A 21,538-nucleotide genomic window follows, 5' to 3' on the forward strand; every position below is an offset into this window, starting at 1 on the left:
GAGGGTCGGGGAGTAATCCAAAGAACCTGATGTTTTTAGCCTTTCCTACTTCTCAGGTACCATGTGAGTTGTTTTATAAAACTGTCTCATACAATCTCCACCGGAAGAGGTAGCTATGATAATGCCCATTTTGCAGAAGCGGGCAAAACTAAAGCTCACAACAGTTCCATGCCTTGCCCAAGGTTTACAGTTAGTAAGAAGCATTTACACAAATCCAGGTCTTTGTGCTGGCTCCACTATGCCATACAAAAAGCTGTTGGAAGGCAGAAAGGTCCATATTCTTCTTCTGAGTCCAGGCACTTAGTACCTATGAAGACCTTAAGGGCTGGGCTACAGGTACCAGCTGCAACAATAGAAAGCCCAGAGATAGCCTCTCCATTTTCTCTTTCCTAGAATGACGGGGAGGGTTGAGGTCACCTTCACAGTTTCTCCTGAAGGAGCTGGCAGTTCTGTCCAATTCTGAGACACCATGTGCTGGGTTCCTTTGCATTGCACTCTGGCTGACTCCTGTTTCTGTGGCTTCTGTGTCTCAGTTGGTCAGTGTGCTCTCTTTCCATGACAAACTTCTCAAAGGCAGAGAAAATGGGCACTCTCTCAGTACAACCCCAGACAAGCAGGCCACACAACAAAGAGGAGATGTCCATGTATTAATTATGTTCCAAGTGAATTAAAATGCATTACTTCCATTCATCAGATTAGTTGGGCTGACCTCTTGGTTTAAAAGTGATTTGTTTCTGCCTGTAAGAAATCAAGCTATGAAAAATTAAAAATCATAATTTAAAAGGCACCACACCTCATAGCAGTAGATATACGAGTGATTCCTCATAGCATTCCTAGTAAATGTGGGCAAAGCGGACAAACATTATGAGCCAATAAAGTCTGGGCTGGCCACCAAACTCTTAGAATTCCACACCCAAGAGGGATATTAAGAGCCTCTTGGCTCCTGACAGATACCACCAAGAATGTGGCGAAGAGTATGAGCCTTGAAGGCAAGATGGCCCTAGGTTCTCTAACTGTGAGACCTTGGGCAAGTATCATAAGTTCTTGAAGACTTAGGCTCACTATCTGAAAAATGGGGATAATAATACTTTCCTCATAGAATTGTTATGAGGATTCACTGCAATTGTGAATGGAAAGTATATAACAGAGTATCTGGGACATAGTAAGTACTCGATTACGTCCACTATTTTTGTTGCTAGAATTATGAATAAGTATCTCGAAGAATGGAGCCTCCCTTAGCAGTGTAACCAGTATCCTAGCAAGGTCGAAACAAGCTGGATAATCTCTGTTGAAGTGGGCAGAAAGCACAGTGACTTATGCAGGGTCACAGCTGAGCACGCGAAATAAGAATCAATTGTAGTTCATCTTTCATTCATTCACAGTTTAAAATGCTCAACCTATATAGGAAATGTATTTTGTATATTGTTTTTCTAGCATTTTTTTTCTTGAGAATGTTTTTGAAAAGCAATTTAGAATAGTACATTCTTGTGCTCGCTTTGGCAGCACGTACACTAAAATTAGAATAGTACATTCTTAGAGTTAGGAAGGAACGTTCACAAAAGTCACATAGCCGGACTTTTTCCAACTTGGGAAATATTTTTTACAAGCATCTCCCAAACCCCACCCCTGGCAAATGGTGAATAAAGTTGTGCTCAAATAATTGCAGCTACAGGGAATTCATGGCTTTGGAAGACGGCCTTTGCAAAGTACTACAGACGTCTCATGGTCAGTTCTTTCTTCCCAAAACTATCTGCACCAACATCAGAAGTCTGCACTCGATGGACAAGACTCTAGATCTCATGATAGCTGAGCCCAAGTTGCTGGCTCACTGCCATATCCACAGGACCTAGTGTCTTGGAACCTAGTGGACAGCAAGAGATATTTGTTGGACGGATGGATGAATGGATGGATGGATGGATGGATGGATGGATGGATGGATGGATGGATGGATGGATGGACATGTGGATGGGTAGATGAGTGGGTAGATAGACAGATGGGATGTCCTCTCTGTGTACTATATAATAAATTATACATATTTATTTCTCCATTATTCTGAGTCCAAGGCATGCAGTAATGCACTTCTATCTAAGTTAAGATTTCATGTGAAACAATTACAGAACTGTAGCCATCCTAAAACCCATAAACTACCCTAGGCTCGAGTGTCAGCACTAAAACTCTGCTTCAAAGTGAATTACCTGATTACAGGAGTATGAGAAGCAGTCAGATGAAAAACAGTGTCATGCATTTTCACACACTAAGAAGTACCTCAGAGATAATTATTAAGAATTACATTCATTTCCAAATGTTGGCTTCCTTTCTTTAATCTTTAACAATATATAACCTGTCATGTATTTTTAACTTAATAAATGCCTAAGACCTTAATAGAAAAGTATGGAATTTGGAATTAAACCCAAGGGCAGACTTTAGATAGAATCTGTTTATACTTCCTCAAAACATACATTTATTCATTGACAACACGGTCTCTTTCTCACATCAAGTCATTGGATTTATCAACTGTTACATCTGAGAAGAATAAGATTGTTAATACTGTTTATATTACTTATAAATAAATAAGTGCATTTGCTTTTATTAATAATAAGGCAAGTTAGTCTGTTCCAAATTTATCGTGTCACATCTTGCATTGTTTTCTTTCTCTTTTGCAGAATTTCATTTGCTAAAACTTTTGAGTGCCCAATGACTGATGTATTGTTTTCTTCACAGGAGGAGGGGAGAAGCTTTAGGTACCTGGTACCCAGCAGAGTTATCAGTGGAATTTCTCCAAGTGACAAAGGGCTGGATGAGGGGTTCCTTGCTGGTACAACCAGGTCACAAGCCTAAGACGGCTTGACGGGTGTGGCTGGCTCCCTCCCCAGGGCCTGCTCATTTTCCGATCTGGGCTTTGCTGGCCAAAGCTGTGCTCCTTCTCCTGGCTCTCTGCAGGACCTCAGGCTCCAGGAATTTGGACCGAGTGGTAGAGACATCGCCGGCAGAGACGGCAATTGCCAGCTTCCTCCTTGTGCTGTCTTGTGATTCAAAACAGATTCTGCTCCACTGTTTAAAAAGGGGAGCACATTACTGCTGGAGACCCACAAGAACAGAATCAAGCAAGAAAACGCAACAGTCTGATACAAGAGTCCGTGAGTAAGCAGCTCATCCACAGTGAACCTTGGCAGGGAAGTGGTCAAGGGGAGCCCAGACACATTAAGGTCTGATGGCTGCGTACCTTGGTGGGAGGTGATGGAAGCTATAAGAGCACTGGGACTTGGTCATTTCACAAATGACCCTGGGCCTCCAAACACACACACAGAAAGACACCCACATCCCCGCCGCCACACACACACGCATGTCTCACCTCTACAGCACGCAGTCATCCAAGCACTGCCTTTGTGCTTGGCTGCAGGAAGGAAGAGCTGGAAAAAAAGAGGATGCTTTTCATCTTAAGACTTTATCTGAGGTGTTTACACCATTGAGCCCAGTGGACTTATTTGCAAACTTCTGATAGGAAGTTACTTTGAACTGAATCTCTCTCACATCAATCTTGTCTGATGCCAAAGTCAGACGACTTAGCGAAAATGGCTGCAGGCTCTATGTGTGGCACAGTCATTGAAACCACTTTTTACTTTGCCTTTCACTTCTTTGTATTAATTTCCAGCTAAGCTCTCTCTTTCTTGGAGGGGAACATTTCTGTGGTAGGAGTTACGTTTGTATAATTCTGCTCTCTGTGAAAGGACTCTCTTTAATATAATTCACATCACAAGAATTCTGATATCCTAGGTATGATTAGCTCATGTGGTTCCAGGTGCATTGATATTCTCGGTATTTTATATATCACTCATAGACGACCAGGACTTAGTCATGGGCCTGTTCCCTTATCCGTGTGTGTTTCTTAAGTGATTCACTGAGCTCTCTCAACCTCATCGCCTCTATGTTTGAAATATAATAACAGCTACCTTGTAAGGTTGTTGTAATGTTAACTGAGAAAATACAAAGTCCTTTTTAACGTAGTGTATGATTTATTATTGATGGTAGACATGGCACAGCCATAAGCTGTCTAGGCACCAAGGAAAATGAGTAGGGTGTACTCTTACATTTCTTTTTCAACATTATGGTTTGCTTCTGATCTGACCAAAGCCTTGCCCAAGGTCACGCATCCAGTAAGGGACAGAAGCAGGCCTATAGTCCAGGGCTTCCAACTCATGGTTTGCTTTCACAGAGAGTGTTTCTAATGCAGACACAACAGGATGCAGTAAAGCAGCTGGGAGTGGGGTGGGACCGGGGCTGGGTAAATGAACACTCCCTTTCTAGCCAATCTTTCAGCCCCTGAACACGGAGCCCCGATGTCCCCGTTCCAGGCAGGATGTGACAGTCTCTGGCCTCGCCCTGACCTCTTCCCTCTGAACTGCAGGACCCCTCCCTGCCTCCATGTGGCCTCTCTTGTTCACGCTCTTCCTCCTTCACTCCTGCCTCTGTGGAGGAAACAGCGACCTCCATGAGCACTTGACCTTGCTGAAGACAGAGTTTGCACTCCGCCTTTACCAGAGTGTGGCAGCAGACAGAAACGGAACAAACATTGTCATTTCTCCCTCCGGGGTGTCTATCCCTCTGGAGATCCTGCAGTTTGGAGCCCAAGGAAACACTGGCCGGCAGCTGGCGGAGGCCCTGGGTTACACCATCCATGGTAAGAGGCTGATCGCTCTCCTGCTCACACTCATACTCACACTCACTCTCACCATTGCTTTCACACTCAGGCCCCCTTGGGAGATGGGGAGCTCCCAGCTACCAGGAGTGGGCACCTAGAGAACGGTGACCACGTGGCAGGAATGTAGCAGAAAGCATTTAAACTTTGGATCGTGGTGACCCTTGATGATTTTTAAGGTTCCCTTTTAACCTCAGGTTCTATGGCAATTTTTCAGTTTCATTTCACAAGCCCTTTGACAGTGCTTACTAGGTGCCAGGCCATGTTCGAAGTACCTCGCAAATATTAATTTAATTAATTGTCACAACAACCCTATTGAGATAGTTAATTACAACATCATCCCTATTTAGAGATGAGTAATAGGCACAGAATTTAAGTAACTTGCCCAACGTCACACAGCTAGTGAGTGGCAGAGTTGAGACTCAAGCCCAGACTGTCTGGCTCCAGAGCTCACGCCCTTAACCAAACTTCTTTCATTAATTTGTGACTTCTAGCCCATACCATGTCTACCAACATATTTCTATGACTGCAGATTTTAGAACAGCTCTACCAGCACCGACGAGAGTTTCATGAATGCCAGATCAGACACACCTGGCCTACGGTCAAGGCCTCTGGCTTAATGCCTAGTCTTGGTAACAACCTATCAGCTCCTTGCTAACACGGACACTCATCACAGATCTTTTTCTTCTCTATCTTAGAATAAGTTGTCAATAAAAATGACAGGAGTTAAAATTGTGTAAGTTAATATTTTTTTAAAAGTACAAGAACTAATAACAACATAGTCTTGGCAAGAACTTCCTTTGAGCCAGAATCTTGTGGTGGCAAGTAAAGGTTAGCACTCAAGATATAGGGCCACAGGCACCAGCTGCGCTTCCTGACCCCCCGCATCCACAATATGTCCCCTGCCAAAGCAGTTCTCTTGATCCGGCTGGCTAATACAAACGTGTTTTCTCTCTGAGGATGACTAAAGACAGACATAAGTTATCGAGCTTAATTTTTCTCAGCAAGTGTATCATGGAAATGGACATACCCGTGGAGTTATTCTTCAGCCACATTAGATTCAGTGCAACGCAATTACCAAGTACAAATGAGCTCCTGCTGCACGGGCCAGTGCTATGCCAGGAACTCAGCATCCAGATCTATAAGAAAAACTCTGAGCACCAGCAACCTGGTCTCACAAGACTGATGCACATAGACATACACTCCAACACAGGGCAGTAACTGTATTTATTTGAAATCAGTTAGTATGCGGTGGGGTTGGGGGGCGGGCTATGTGTATGGCGGGGGGTGGGGTAATTTATTCTCCTGGCAGATCAGGAAGGCTTCTCAGAAGACATGATGTCTGAACAGGGTTATGAAGAACAAATAGAAATAGGAGGGAGGGCCAGGCATTTCAGCCTAATTTAAAACAGTGTCCAAGAGGTCAGGATTAGGAAGAAAGCGAGAAATGCACGTGTAGCTAGCTATCCCACAGAGAAAGGAGATTGATCATCGTCAATTCTCCATTGTCAGGTACCTGGTTAACCAAATTTGATGATTACCAATGTCAAGAATGCTTAATAGTCAAACTCTGTGAACATATCCCACCTTTTTTTCTTACTCATAAACTGCTTTTTTATCTTATGCGGTCATAGTTAATTATTATCAACGAGAATGTGCCGCTTAGAGTTCTCGCTAATAGACTATCCCTGTAGTTTGGTTTGCCCCAAGACGGCTCAGAGAATCATGTGTGTGCTGCTTAAAACAACCCACCAGGTCCCCACCACCTGCCCTGGCCCAGTCTTCTTTTCCAAGTCAATATAGACCAATAAAACACGAGTAAAAAGCAGCATCAAAGCACGTCCTGGGGTCTGTGGCATTGTTCCTATTTAATCAACAGAAAGATCAATCCAAGTTTGCAGTGGGACACATTAGCACTATCTTCTTCTCACTGCGTTTCTAGCCAATATGTGACAATCAGGAACTTCGCCAGGATTTCTGCATGCTGGTCAGACAAGCACAGCCTGAGATGCAGAACAGACACCTGTGCTGTCCCCAAAGAGTATCTTTGTTTTCACCGCATGAAATATACAATTTCTCAATGTTCTCATTTTTTAAGAATTTTCATCATTTTCCCAGGTAAATTAGTAAAGAACACTTTACAGCTTTCTATCGAGCATAAGAACGCTGCTAGGAATAGAGGCCTCAGAGATGGAGATGGCCTGACCCCTGGGAGAGAATTCTGTTGGATATGTGTGTGGATTTCACTTTTACAGTCATTATGTCATTTGATCCTCAGAGAAACCACATGCAATCCCTAGGCCTCCATTAATAATTCCCATTTTACAAAGGAGACAAGAAGTTATTGATTTGGCAAGACTCAGTTCAGCCAGCGTGCAGGTGGTGGAGCCAGGATTCAAGTCCCAAGTTCTCTGACTCCAGATCCTATAGTCTTTCCACAATTCCCCACTCTAAGCCACTGAGTAGTTGCATGAATATAGATACAGCTTGCTTTCTCCGATTTTCACCAGAGGTAACTTATTACTCTCTCACACCAACCAACCCCTTTAGACGTCATCCTAAATCTAATCCTCTTTTTATTTCCAGACAATCAAAATATCAGCATCACAATAATGGTTTTCATAGTTGGGGAATTTATGCATATTGACCTTACAAAGTCAGAACCCATCAAACGCAGTGTCACATTCAGAAGGTCACTTCAGCAAATGTATTAAAATGGAAGGCCCTCTCCATGCTGGCCTCACAAATGAGTTAAAAGGCTGGTCTGCAGCAAGACCCATGAAAATACCATTTCTTCTTCTAGCACTTTCCTCTCACTCTGCACGGGTCCCAGGGACCCTCTCTTCAAACTCCCTACACCTCCCCCGTGACACTCCTGACCCACTGCAGCCCCCATGGTTTTCCTTCCTCTGCCTCCCTCCCTGCTCAGAATTTAGTAGAACCACCTCAGCCCTGTCCAGGGAGAAAGATGCTCCTGCTCCCCCCCACCCCCCGCCCAGGAGCAGGGACAGGAAGAAGAAAGCCCTACGTGGCAGGTTTCTCTTTCAAGTGCTGCAGTCAACAAGCTGCGTCATAGCTCACATCAGTCTCCTTTGCCCTGTCACTGACAAGGACCTAGAGAATGCATGGCAGTGAAGCAAAATCGAAGGCTTTGTGTTCCATGGGGCTTTGCGCCCGCGTTCATCCCAAGAGGAAAAGACCTCCCAGGCAGGGGAGTAGAGTGCTCCCAGCCCACCTGTCCTTCACCTGTGGGCAGGAGGACAGTGAAGCATCCCCTCCCGCCACCCTGATACGGAGCAAGTTTATTCACTTGTCTGAGCCCAGCTCCCTCGTCTGTGAATGATCATAATAGTGCTTAATTCCCAGGGTTGTTGAAAGGATTAAATGTGATCATGAGTGTTTGTGTTTGGCACGGTCCGGGAACACCATCAACCATCACCACTTTTTTTTCCCATGGTGCTATCCCGGCAGCGTCTAGGAAATCTCTTCCTGTGCGCAGATGGGCAGGGACGGACTAGGCTCAGGTGGAGAAAGAAAGCTAAAGCTACTCTAATGAGTCTGGCTATAAGAATGGCTGGTCCCTGGCCCAGAGAGGGTGAGAGTACAGGAGGAGGGTTGTGTGAGCATCCCCAAGGCCACCCTACAGTGTGGACTGCTGGGATGACCGATTCGCCCCTGCAGGCAGTCCACACTCGACAGGAACAGGATTCTCTAAGTTCGTAAGACCTTCCTCCTGATTTTAAGTTTGTTTGTTTGTTTTTCATTCATTTCTTTTCTCACTAAAACAAAAGGCAAGCATTCAAGTTTATAATTCATGAGATATATATCCTGAATTTGCTGTTTACAGTTGTAGATTCTAAGAAGCAGCTTTGGTAGTAAAATTTTATGGACAAGTGAAATCTGTTCACAGCTGTGTTCCACAACTGGTGGCCAGGGTCTATTCCGGGTGTCCCCCAGAGAATTTTGGCCAGGCAAGTCAGGGGTCTGCGGCTGCCTCCTGGCCTCACCTCCGAGACGTGAAGGGTGTTGGAGTAGATAGACCCCCAAGCCAGGTCACGGACACATCCCGAACGGGTGTCCCGAGAAAACCAGCCGGGGCAGGGTAGTACAGGAAGAGGGTGCAAATCGTGTATCTCAAAGGGATGATTTGTAGACAGACACAGGGCTGTGCCTAGGAGGAAGGCGACGGTGACAAGCGAAGGCCAAGGCCATGTTCCAGAGCCAGGGCCTGACTGCTGAAAAACCCCAGCCTGCATGTGTCAGAAGCAGGAAGCTTAGATACTCAGCTGCGTTCTTAGCAGTGGGTGAGGTCTCACTCCAGCTACAGATGCCTAGGGGAGAATAGAAGCCACAGAGGTGAATGACAGAGTCCAAAAGAAATCCACTATTAATTATGGAAAGAAAGAAGCAATCTCCTTTATAAACAATAAATAAGTAGAAGTCCAGCTGCCATCCAAGAAGGTGGAAACTATCGACTCTCTCAAATGCTTATTATTTCCTCCACTTTCTTGCAGGCTCTCGCTGCCAATAACAGAGTTGTCCGCTGGGTTTTAGGGAGCGGGGGAGGGGAGGTGTTCTTACCTTTCCTCTGTGTTCCTCCAACTGAAAGCACAGTCCTGAAAGAGGCTGCACCCAAACGTCACTCAGGCTTGTGAAGTGCAGCCGGGAGGATGGATTTTAGGCCCTGTACAAGACAGATTGACCATCTGACACCCTGGCCGCCGTCCGTTACTGTTACTTACAACTTTCCCCATAAACTGGTTGACTTCGTAAATATTTGAAGCCCCATCACTCTGTGCACCAGACCCACAGCTTTCCCAGCCCTCTCTACTCTAGCACTACTCAACATTTCTGAATCAAGAAGTAAAGGAAAAATCGTCTCTGGCATGTCCACAGTGTTTTTCTGTTCATCTTAGTCACAGCCTGATTTCTTTCAGATTTAACACAGCTTTCCCCGCCCCTCAACTTTTAATCTATGGATCCAGGCTAATTCCTGAGCGATTTAGCTATGACTTTACCAAACTAACTGTATATGGTAGATGAACTTTATAAAACAAGAGTGGAGTTGCTGGGGCCCCATTTTAATGCAATATGCAAATGGAGGCTTGCTCACTCCCTACTCACGCCACTGTCAATTTATCCAAATGCCTCCCTCACAGACCGAACAGTGAGAGACTTCCTGCACGCTTCTTATGCCACGCTACCCAGTTCCAGCCAAGGTACCAAGATGGAGCTGGCCTGCACCCTTTTTGTGCAAGCAGGAACGCTGCTCTCCTCCTGCTTTGTGGAGCAGGTCTCCTGGTGGGCCAACTGCAGCCTGGAGCCAGCCAACCTCAGCGAGCCCAACAGCACCACCGTCCAGGACAAGGAGTGGGCCTCCAGGCAGAGCACAGGTAAGAGAAAACCATCCATCTCAATGAGGCTAACGTCAGATGGCTGTAAAGAAAGAATACCACCCATTACTTGTCAGAAGCCATGCAGATGGGCGGCCCTCCACTGCAGCTGAAGTTTGTCCTCCTGGGAGACCCTACCCTGATTTACAAATTCCCTGTCTCAGCTCATTGTGCTATCAGGGGGCCAAGGTCACAGTTAGCTGCTCTCGACTCCGAGGCAATTGTCCTCTGAGAAAAAGGAGCAGTTGGTGTAGCCGTGCAGAGTCAGGCCAGGCTGCTTGGGTTCAGATCCAAGATTTCTATCTTGGGCAACTGGGCTAATGGTGGCTTTGCTGCTGACAGTACGTGACTTTGGACAACCTCTCCAAGCCTTGGTGTCCCCATCTGTAAAACTGGGAATAACAATAGAATTGGGGGAAGGAGTTGGTGAGGACGTATTCAAGCATTTAGAACAGAGCCTAACACAAAGTATGCATTTATTAAATAAATAAAAGGCTGGGGAAAAAATTGTCCCTTGAGGAGTGGTCAGCCTGCTCCTCTCTGGAGGGACTTTAATTTAAAGACCATTCCCTGGAAGTTTTTGTCTAAGCAAAGGCTCTGCTAAGGATGGGGCTTAGCGGCTGGGGAGATGGGGGTGAGGTGCGGTGGGTAACACTGCGCAGCATCTCCCAGCACAGCACCCAGCCCCTCCCAGGGGTCTACCTGAGCCGTGCGTGCCTAACGCTTCCTAGGAAACGGCCCCAGGTGGAACCAGCTAGAGCATCCCGACCTGTTCAGAAAAGAATTAAACCTTGGCCTTCAGCAACAACTAGTTATAAAGGCGATTCTGCAACTAATAGGTACTAACAAGCAGGCTACAACCTGACTTCGGGAATGCCTCAGCACCCTCCAGAGCGTGCACACAGGTGTCACCACATAGTCGCTTTCCCGCTTGCAGGTTTGGGCCCAGGGGACTCGACATGGGACCAAGGCAGTGCAGCATTTGCTCAGCTGGTGCTCGTAAGCACCCTATCTTTCCAAAGCACTTGGTGGCAGAGATTCTCCTCCATGGACACTCAGCTCCTGCCTTTCACCTGTGCACAGGGACGTGTCCTCCAGGTCCCCATGATGTACCAAATGGCCGAGGTCAACTACGGTGAGTTTCTTTCCTGCCAGCCAGGGGTCTAAAGTGGAGAGACCTCAGAAACAATGTGGCCGGGAGGGGAGACCAGGTCTCTGCTCTTAAAGCATTGAGCTTTTTCTGTGGTTCCCTCTGCCGTGCGGTGTGTGGAATAAAGATGAGGGAGCCGGGAGACTCACAGAGGACAGCGAGGAACCAGATGGGGAGGAGAACCCCATTTCATGCTTGACATTTCCCTCTGCACTTCGTAAATGGAGGAGTTAGTGTGAAATCAAAAATGTTTGGACCAAATCCCCTCCCCTGGCAGGTAGTCCCATAAAATGAACTTCACTGTGTGGTGCTGAGAAAGGATGGAAGATCGAGAGTTGTGTCTAAAAGGCTCTCGAAAGTATGTCCACACGGAAGGGGCCATGGCCCTGACATGCCACCGTTCTGTCTGTCCACCCTGCCTGGTGGTCACTCATCCTGGTCAGGGGTGGTACGCAATGCCAGTGAGTGCTGGGGAGCCCCGTCTGGCAGACTGGTGTGTGGCGTGGACAGTTCAGTGGGGCCCAGCAGGCAAGGGAGAAGGCACCCCACCGCCCTGCCCCTCACAGCTCCTGTCACTCATTTGTGGGCTCGGCCCCTTCTATTTTGTGTGACTAATGATGTTCTCACCTAAGAAAAAGCCAATGAGACTTAAATCATTGTTTTAGGAACTTTGATATTTAGAAAACTTGCTATCGTTCTACTTTGATTCCATGCAAGACACATTGTGGGAGCTCAGTGAATTTATTCATTTGTTTATTCGACTAGTAATTATTACCAGAGGTCAAGTAAGATGGGACTGGAACATCTATTAAATAAGTAAATATACATTTACAATATATTGTAGTTCTTGTTCTCACACCTGCCCGTTGCTGCTGTGCCCTGTGCTGGATGAGCTGTCAGCCGTAGGACGACCAGTGGCTCTTGAAGCTCTTATTCCTCCCAGCGTGCCCTGCACGGTGACTGGCACATAATAGAGGCTGAGCAACTGTTGATTGATAAAGTATAGAGTAGGAACCATGCCCCTGTCTTTCCTCACTGAGCCTAATATTTTACCTTAGTGACCAGCCAGCTCCACTGCCCCCCGGCACTAGGGCCCAGGACTCGCTGTCCTCCCAGGAAGGAATTGAGCCTGGAGCTCCCCAGAGGCTGCTGGCTCTCCCCACCCTGCCTGGATTGCTCCATATTACTTGTCCTCCTTGCCCCATCACTGGGTCTGGACGCTGCCTCTGTTTTCACCAGGGACACTTGCTGGGTCTCCCTGTCTCTGGCCATTTGTGTCTGCTGCCACCTCTCCCATCACATGCTTCTGAAATCATGCTCTGCCCGATGGGCTGGACTTGTCCTTGGTCAGCCATTGCCATTGCCCACAAGCTGCCAGCTGTTCAGCCTGAGACCTATTTGTTTATGTCACAGGGTACAAATTATCTGCCCCTAGGTTAGATCCAGCCTGGAATCATGTTGTATTAGGCCTATGTAGTGTTTTAAAAATTGGGAAGTTGCATATGACATCTGGGTTTACGGCTTCATTAAAAAATAAGAAGATCTGGCACAAAGAGCCTGCGTCCCCACATGGCTACAATCAGCCAGGATTGGAGCAGCTGCCCCTTTAAGACAGGGTCTATGGTTCTCCCATGTGTCATTGTCCCCATCATGCCCAGCCACTGCACGTCCTGTGACTCAAGACTTGTGAATGTATCTTAGAGATTCTAGGTCCTAATATCAGAAAAGGTGACCACAGTACCCAACAACCTTTGACCTCAAACCTTTGGCTTCCTGAGAGTGAGGTGGACACCCTCTTAATGACATGTATTATTTCCCATCCTGCGAGCTGGCCCTTTCCAGAGACTGGCACTGTTTGGTCCCCCGGCTCCTGAGACAGATCTAATACCCCATTCACTGAACTTCCAGGCCAGTTCCAGGACCTTGTGGGTCATAAGATGGGGGTGCTGGAACTGCCTTACCTGGGAAGTACAGTGAGTCTGCTCCTGGTGCTACCTCGTGACAAAGACACCCCACTGAGCCACATTGAGCCACACCTCACAGCCAGCATCATCTGCCTCTGGTCTTCCAGCCTGAGGAGAGCCAGGATGCACGTGTTCCTGCCCAGGTAAACAGCGTATCATCCTTGCAGGGTGCTCTACGGCATAATCGAGCTGGCCAGGCCTGGGTTAGAGAACCCAGGTGGTATCACTCCAGGGTCTGTCCTGAACCACTTGGCAAGCTTGTCTAATGTACCCCTCGAGGTTAGGCCAAGCGGGAGTTAACCTAGAGTTTCAATCCATTTCAGAATCACTGCTGACTAGCTCATGACACAGACTGAAAGGAACTAATTTTCTGGGGTGTTCTCAAGAGGAGGTATCATACCTTCACTGGACCATACTAGAGCCCCCAGGTCTCCACTTCAGCTTCATGTCACAAGCAGTTGTCTGGGCAGGGAAAGAAGGGCAGTGCACTGACCTTGGAAGAATGTACCCCAAATCTTATCACATCCTAAGAGTATTCAACTGTCATTTGTCCAAAACCAAGAAGGTAAGATAGCTTACATAATTGAACAAATACAGATATAATTCTAATCAGAAGGCAAATTAAGGCACTAAGATTTAAGACTTTAAGTCTCTGTGCTAAAGGTTTCCTTCTTTCGCCTCTAAGTAAACAGAGTGAGAATTTCTTGTACTCAATAGGTACAAATATAATTTATTTAAAAGTTAAATGATGGTGTTAGATTTTGCTTTCCCCAAGCAAAACCTATTTGTAAAACTCATTATTTTACAAAAGATCCCTCACTGAACATCTTTAAATGATAAGCTTCTCCAATACATTGGAATCAGAGTAGATTTATAATGAATTTGTAGACCAGCATTAAGTGGGGACTGTTTTCTGAGGGCTCATTTTCGGCATGTGGCTTCCTCACGGTCCTTCTCACTGGCCGCTTGGCCTCTTCTACTGTCCAGGCTCTCAGCAGTGCAGAGCCAGAGGCTTTGGCAGTGCTCCCTTGAAGAGTTAAAAATAAGTCCAGGCACTGGAATAAAAACGCATAAAGAAAGACCCAGTAAGTTAAGAGCCACGGTCTGAAGTGACATCTGCTATAGCCAGAGCAGAAGGTGAACTTAACTCTACGATAAAGCCTGTCTCTCCAAACCAAATTAAAGCACGAAGACACTAGCTATTTCAGCAGACCTCTCTGGCATAGAGCAGAAGCATTTTCTTCATATCAGAAGTGATATATGTGTTTTTTAAAATCCACCAGATCCCATAGTTCCAGAACGAATTTTGCCCCTTCCTTCAAGGAGCTGTTGATTAATCACCTTGCGTGTGGTTTGTAATTTTCTAAGGAAGTTTTCTTTCTTTTTTAAAAAAAAATGAGATTCAATTCACATACCATAAAATTTATTTTTTTAAATGCAAAATTTAGAAGTCTAGTATATTGGCAAAGTTGTGCAACCATCACCACTATCTAATTCCAGATCATTTTCATCACCTCCAAAAAAAAAAAAACTCCATACTCAGTAGCAGTCATTTCACATTCCCCCACTCACAGCCCTAGGCAGCCACTAATATACTTCCTTTATGGATTTGTCTATTCTGGACATTTCACATAAATGAAATCATACAGTGTGGCCTTTGGTGTCTGGCTTCTTCCACTTAACATAGTGTTTTCAAGGTTCATCCTTATTGTAGCATATATTAGTACTTCATTCTTTTTGTGGCTGAATAATATTCCATCATATGAATATACTACATTTTGTTTATCCCTTCATCAGTTTATAGACATTTAGATGCCAAAACACTTTTGGCTTGTTTCTACTTTTTGGCTTCTACAAACATTCATGTGTACATTTTTGTGTAGATGTATATTTTCAATTATCTTGGGTAATATCAAGAAATGGAATTGTGGGGTCAAGTGTTAACTACATTTTTTACTCTGAGGAACCACTAGACAGTTTTCCAAGGGGTTGCAGTATTTTACATTCCTACTAGCAGTATATGAGGGTTTCGGTTTCTCCATATCCTTCTCAGCACTTGCTATTCTTTGCCTTTTTCTTTTAAGTCCCTCTTCGTATTTAATGTACAGAGTTTCTGCTTGGCATAATAAAAAGGTTCTGAAGTGAATAGTGGTGATGATTGGACAACAATGCAACAAAGCACTTAATGCCACTGAATTATACACCTAAAATGGTTTAAATAGTAACATTTATGTAGTGTATATTTTACTACAAGTTTTTCATGGAGAGAAGGGACAAGGAAAGAGGACAAAGACTGCCTCTCAAATAATGAATTAAAAGGTAGGGATTATAATAAAGCCTCCATTCAGGAACCGTAATTATTCTTGATTATGTTAGGATACATTCACCTTCTCTGTCCTCCAGCAATGCCCTCCTCTGTACTTTGGCTTCCTCTTCAGGCTGGAGGCAACATGGTTGCAACCCATCTGACCTCATAAGTGTGTGTAACAACAGCTGTAGGAAAAGAAAGCCTTCATTTTTTTTTTTTTTTTTTTTTTGCATTATAGCCATCCTAGTCAGTGTAAAATGATATCTCATTGTGACTTTCATTTGCATTTCTCTAATGGCTAATGATGTCAAGCAAATTTTCATGTGCTTATTGGACATTCGTTTATCTTTTTTGGAGAAATATCTATTTGAATCCTTTGTTCATTTTTAAATTGGGTATTTGTCTTTTTATTGTTAGTTATAATAATAGCTTTTTATATATTCTGGATACCAGTCCTTATTAGATATATTATTTGTAAATATTTTCTCTCATTTTGTAGGCTGTCTTTTCACTTTCTTGATGATGTCTTTTGAAGCACAAAAGTTTTTAATTTTGGTGAAGTTCAATTAATCTATTTTTTTCTTTTTTCTTGTGTTTTTGTTATGTAATAGCTAAGAAACTACTGCTTAACCAAAGATCTATGTCTATGTCTTTTATCTAAGAGTTTTAGCTCTTATATTTAGGTCTTTGATTCATTCTGAATTAATGTTTGTATATGGAAGGAGGTAGAGATCTAACTTCATTCTTTGCATGTGGCTATGCAGTTGTCTCAGTGCCATTTATTGATACATCCCACTGGATTTTCTTGGTACCCTTGTCAAAAATCAATTGACCATAAATGTTTGGGTCTATTTCTGGACTTTCAATTCTATTCTATAGGCATAAATGATACTTTTGCCACTACCACACAGTCACTGTAGCTTTTTAGTATGTTTAGAAATTAGGAAGTGTGAGTCCTTTAACTTTACTTTTTCTGAAGATCATTTTGGCTATTCTGGGTCCCATGCATTTCCATAGGAATTTTAGGATCAACTTTAGTTTCTGTCAAAAAGACAGCTGAGATTTTGGTAAGGATTCTGTAGAATCTGTGGATCAATTTGGGGGATATTGCTTCTAACATTATTAAGTGTTTCAACCTATGAATACAAGATTTTTCACTTTCTTTAATTTTTTTCAAAGATGTTAGTTTCTAGTGAAAAAATGTGCACTGCTTTTATTAAATTTATTTCTAAATATTTCTACATATTTTATTCCTTTTGATGTTATTATAAATGGGTTTTCATTTTTGGATTATTCTTTGCTAGTATAGAGAAACAGTTGATTTTTATATCTTGATCTTATGTCAAGTCACCTTGATGAACTCACTTAGCTCTAAGTGTGTAGGGGATTCCTTAGGATTTTCTACAAATAAGACCACGTTATCTGTGAATAGAGATAGATTTATTTCTTCCTTTCTAATCTGGATGCATTTTATGTCCCTTTTTTCTTCTTTCATAATTGCCCTGTATTCCCCCCAGTACAAGGTTAAATGGAAGAGGTGGGCATCCTTGACTTGTTCCTGATCTTAGGGGGAAATCATTTGGTATTCACCATTAAGTATGATGCTAGCTGTGAGTTTTTTGTAGATGCCCTTTTTTGGTTGAAAAAGTTCCTTTCTACCCCAAATTTGTTGAATGGCTTTTGTTTTTGTGTTTATGAAATGGTGTTGGATTTTGTCAAATGTTTTTTCTGCATCTGTTGAGGTGATCGTGTGGCCTTTGTCCTTTATTCTATTAATATGGTGTCTCTCATTGATGGGTTTTCATATATGGAACCCACCTTGCATTCCTCGGGTAAATCCCACTTGGTTCTAGTATGATTTATATGTTGCTGGATTCAATTTGCTAATATTTGTTGAGGATTTTTGCATCTACTCATAATGGATATTGGTCTGTAGTTTTCTTGTGATATCCTGATTTTGGTAAAGAGTGTTTTTTTTAACTCTGGACATTTTCGTAGCATTTCTTCTGGACCGACCTTCATAGCCACACCTTACTTTTACTATTATCATAACTTACTTTTACTATTATCCTTCATTACTAAAAATATTACCCAGTTTTAACAACTACATCAATTGCCATGTTTGCCTTCAGACATCCCATAGCTCTTTCTCAATATCATTGAGAAAAAATAAAACCACAAGGGTAATGATAAAATGTGTGAGCTGTGCTGGGCATTGTTCTGACCACGTTGCATGCATGATTTCACTTAATTTTCACAAAGATAAGAACTAAACACTACTAGGCTTGTTTCACAAATGAGGAAACTGAGGCCAAAAGAGGTAAAGTAACTCGTCCCAGGTCCCTCAGCTAATAAGAAGCTGAGCCAGGAATCAACCACGAGCACTGGATTCCCAAGATCGTGCTCTTAACCACTACTTCTCAGCATTAAGGGTCTTCAAAAGATGTGTTTTAACTATTTAAAAATTTTTCAGAAGAGGCAATCAAAAATTGTTTTGAGAAATGTCAGCATCGACTTGAAGAAAGCATGTACCTTCTTTTGGAAACTATTCTGAAGATCCAAAACATCCATTTATGAAAAAATCTGATACTTTTGTACTGGTAACATTGCCTCACATGGCAATGAAGATCTTTGATATTAAATGGTCTTGTCCAGTATTTTTACTCTCCTAAAAGTTCTGCATGGTTTAGAGAAAAAGAGTATCTAAATTCCATTTTGAACTTTTTTTATTTTCAAAGAAAAACAATTTCAAAATTCCTTTGAAAGATGCTCGATGGTAAAATTTTAGATACTTTGCCCTTGGGAAAATATTGCAAAGTTAGTATGCTAATTCTTTCTCCTCTCAGGACTTACTGGGAAAACCAAAGCTTTAACTTGTATTTCTTCTCTGCTGTGAGTCAAAGGCACACACTACACACAGCAAACACGAAAATATGTCTTAGCAAATGAATATAAACATATTAAATGAGACAGTCTATTAATTATTAGTCAGTCAATAACTTCTCCGCACCTACTCTGTGTGAGATGCCACACGAGATGGGAGGCAGCAAAGCGTAGAAGGCAAGCTCTGCACTCAGACAACCTCGGTTTGAGTTGAGCTCCACCGTGCTCTCATTATGTCATCTTGGGCAAGTTTCTTAAACTCTTTAAAGCCTCAGTTTCTCATCTGTAAAATGAGGATAATAATAACATCGTTATGTGAACATGAAACAAAATAATCCACATAAAATACTTTTCTTAGTGCCTAGCACATGAAAATCACTCAGTAAATATTAATTATTAGGGAATAAAAAGTTGAGATGGATTGCCTCCTATCTCAAGTAGTTTATAATATGATAAGTAACCATAATAGGAAATGTTCTATACATCAAATGAGTAAAACAAAGTGTAAATGGGGCTTTAATAACCAAAGATCACGAAACAGCTGGAGAGGAGGGGATAACAATTGAATTGGGCTTAGAGAAAAAGTTAATAAATCAAAGACAATCAAGGGAGATGGAGGACACCTGGGAAGAACAGCCGATGCAAAGGTAAAGAGGAGGGATTAGATTATTGTGGTTAGGTTATTCAGAGAGTAGAGTTTATGGGAAGGACCAACGAAAGATAAAGCCAGAAATGATCCCGGAGAACCCTTACTTCCAACTTGAGAGTTTGGTTGTATATATGGTGTGTATAAAAATATGAATAAGAATTTTAAGTAAAAGTTGATGGTTTGTTTTTTTTTTTTTTAGATTTAGGATCCAAAATCATTACAACTTAAAAAATATTTTAAATTCTTGGGGAGTCACCGATCTTTTTGATCCACTCAAAGCTAACTTGAAAGGAATTTCAGGTAACGACAGTTCTTCCAAGCTTTTTGTCATTGTGTTTGTAGGAAGTTTTCTAATTCGATTAAAGGATTCTCATTATTTTTACAGAACTTTCAGTGGTAATCAGCCAAAGTTAACATTATTTAAAAGAATAAAGAAAGTGCTTTGCATTACATAAGAATTTGTTGCTTCTGAGAACAGTTGAATTGGGGTTACACTTTGCAGAGGAAGGGTGTTTCTTGAAACCTCTAAGTATCATTTTCGGAGATCACCTTCAGAGTGAGTTCAATGACCATAGGACTACAACTCACCTTCCCTCCGCCCATCGTGACCAGGAGCATGCCAGAGATATTGGTGCAACAACACAGTTCTTGATTCTGACCTCCCACTCTCATGCCAGCCTCACCATCATCCTGTTTCTCCCTCCCTCCCTGTACTTACTCTGTCCTCTTCTAATGAGCCAACCTTGAAACTTTCCCTCATCCATCTAACTTTTCTTCAAATTATCTATGCATCTGTAATCTTGCCCTAAAATAATCTCCTTCTCAGAGTCTGTATTAAATTTCTTTGCCCATAGTAGACATGCTACTACTAATCAATAAGAGCTGTGTTTGCCTATGATTTGACAGGGGACGTACATCAAATATTAAAAGAGAGTGGAATGCCAGAGCCTTACATTCCAGAATCCTCTCAGGAGACCATTAGCTAAACTATTGCCAACTCCAAAGGCTCAGGTTTATTTCTGTTCTACATAGTAGTAAATTATCTGTACAAAGATGACACTACCACAGGCATATCCATTGGCCTTGACATTTTCCTTGCCCAGTGGGCTTGAGAGTCTCTATTTTGAATGCTAGAACCTCATAGCACAAAGAGAATTTTTCTAATTCTTAACTCATAATCAATGCAATCACAGAAAAAAAAAATTGGGAGTTTGGTCTGCAAGAAAAGTCTTGGCTTGAACTTTGGATGTGACCAGACTAACGGGCAGAGTTACTTATCAAATATAACACAAGAGGAAGAATCTATTTTAGAGTATTTAAAATCAACCAACTCTCTACTCATTGCCTAAACATGCAAAGAGATAAACAAAGCAATAGTCAAGTGTATGGACTCAGTGCTTCCGACAATGCTTGGCGCACAGTGGATGCCCACTGAATATTGTTGACTTGGTTGGATGACTCAATCAGAAATTTCCCCTGGTGACACAGGCATAATTTGGCCCTGCAGGGGAAGACTAGAGGGCAAGGAAAGAGCAAAGGATGGAGAACTTGAGTGCATCCTATCATTAATAACATGAAAAATCCAATCGTGGTGTCTTTTTGAAATTCCAGAACTGAGCCACGACATCCCTGTTGTTGAAGGCAGTACCATTGTTCTTTAGATCATTGTGGTTCAGAACTTTGGGGCCGTTTTCGACCTTTTCTTCCACACTACTACATGTAGTTCACTACTAGGACTTACTGATTGTTCCTTCATAGTTCTTAAATCTCTGCCTTTATGTCATAGAAGTACATCTTTAAATGCCATCATCCTGTGTCCTCAAACAGGACAGAGCTTAACCCACACTGTGCGGCTCCCCCATCAATAATGACTTTCGAAGCCCTTAAGCTTGTTTGACAAGATCTAACAATCAACCTAGTTTAAAAAGAATTTTTTTGATACCTAACCTCTTTTATTAAAATGCAATTAAATTCTACTTGTATTTGTTTAAACCACTGGAAATATAGGCTTGTGGATCAGGCTAGGTAAATAATTATTGAGCAGTTAATATGTGCCAAGTATAAAACTTGCATGCACGTTTCCTATTGATAAAACATGCCAGCCTTATAATCTTCTCCCATAAAGTTTTGTTCCTCTAATGTAGGGGTGACAAAATGATGGCCCAACATCTGTTCTTATAAATAAAGTGTTATTGAAACACTGCCACTCCCATTTATTTACAAAGTGTCTATGGCTGCTTTCCTGCTCCAATGGCAGAATCGAGCAGTTGCAACAGACACCGTATGGCCCTCAATGGCCAAAATATTTAATATCTGGCACTTTACAGATAAAGTGTGCCAACTAAAATATTGCTTTCCAATAGCTCTTCTTTGAACATAATCAAGAGACGAGTCACTTCTGTGCCCAAGTGTGCTGTTGACTTAATTCTGGAGACATGGCCACTGAATCTCTCTAGCAAATAATTTGTTCCATTATTTCTAAAATAGGCTAGCTA

The 21,538-nt window shown here is 42.8% G+C and overlaps 1 protein-coding gene across 3 annotated transcripts in view; it reads left to right on the forward strand.

Moving 5' to 3' along the window:
• Positions 1 to 1,648: 1,648 nt before the first annotated feature.
• Positions 1,649 to 21,538, forward strand: part of SERPINE3 (serpin family E member 3) — a 28,512-nt gene continuing 8,622 nt past the window's right edge. Inside the window, exons 1-7 of one of the 3 annotated variants that reach the window (XM_039839411.1) lie at positions 1,649 to 1,725; positions 2,722 to 3,141; positions 4,406 to 4,678; positions 9,856 to 10,089; positions 11,027 to 11,224; positions 13,148 to 13,346; positions 19,243 to 19,343. In XM_039839411.1, the coding sequence (XP_039695345.1) occupies positions 4,423 to 4,678; positions 9,856 to 10,089; positions 11,027 to 11,224; positions 13,148 to 13,346; positions 19,243 to 19,343 (988 nt within the window). In that variant the 5' untranslated portion in view covers positions 1,649 to 1,725; positions 2,722 to 3,141; positions 4,406 to 4,422. The other 2 variants (XM_039839412.1, XM_039839413.1) reach the window with 2 other exon arrangements.

Source organism: Pteropus medius, unplaced genomic scaffold, assembly GCF_902729225.1.
Source record: "Pteropus medius unplaced genomic scaffold, Ma_sr-lr_union100, whole genome shotgun sequence".
Taxonomy (NCBI): Eukaryota; Metazoa; Chordata; class Mammalia; order Chiroptera; family Pteropodidae; genus Pteropus; species Pteropus medius.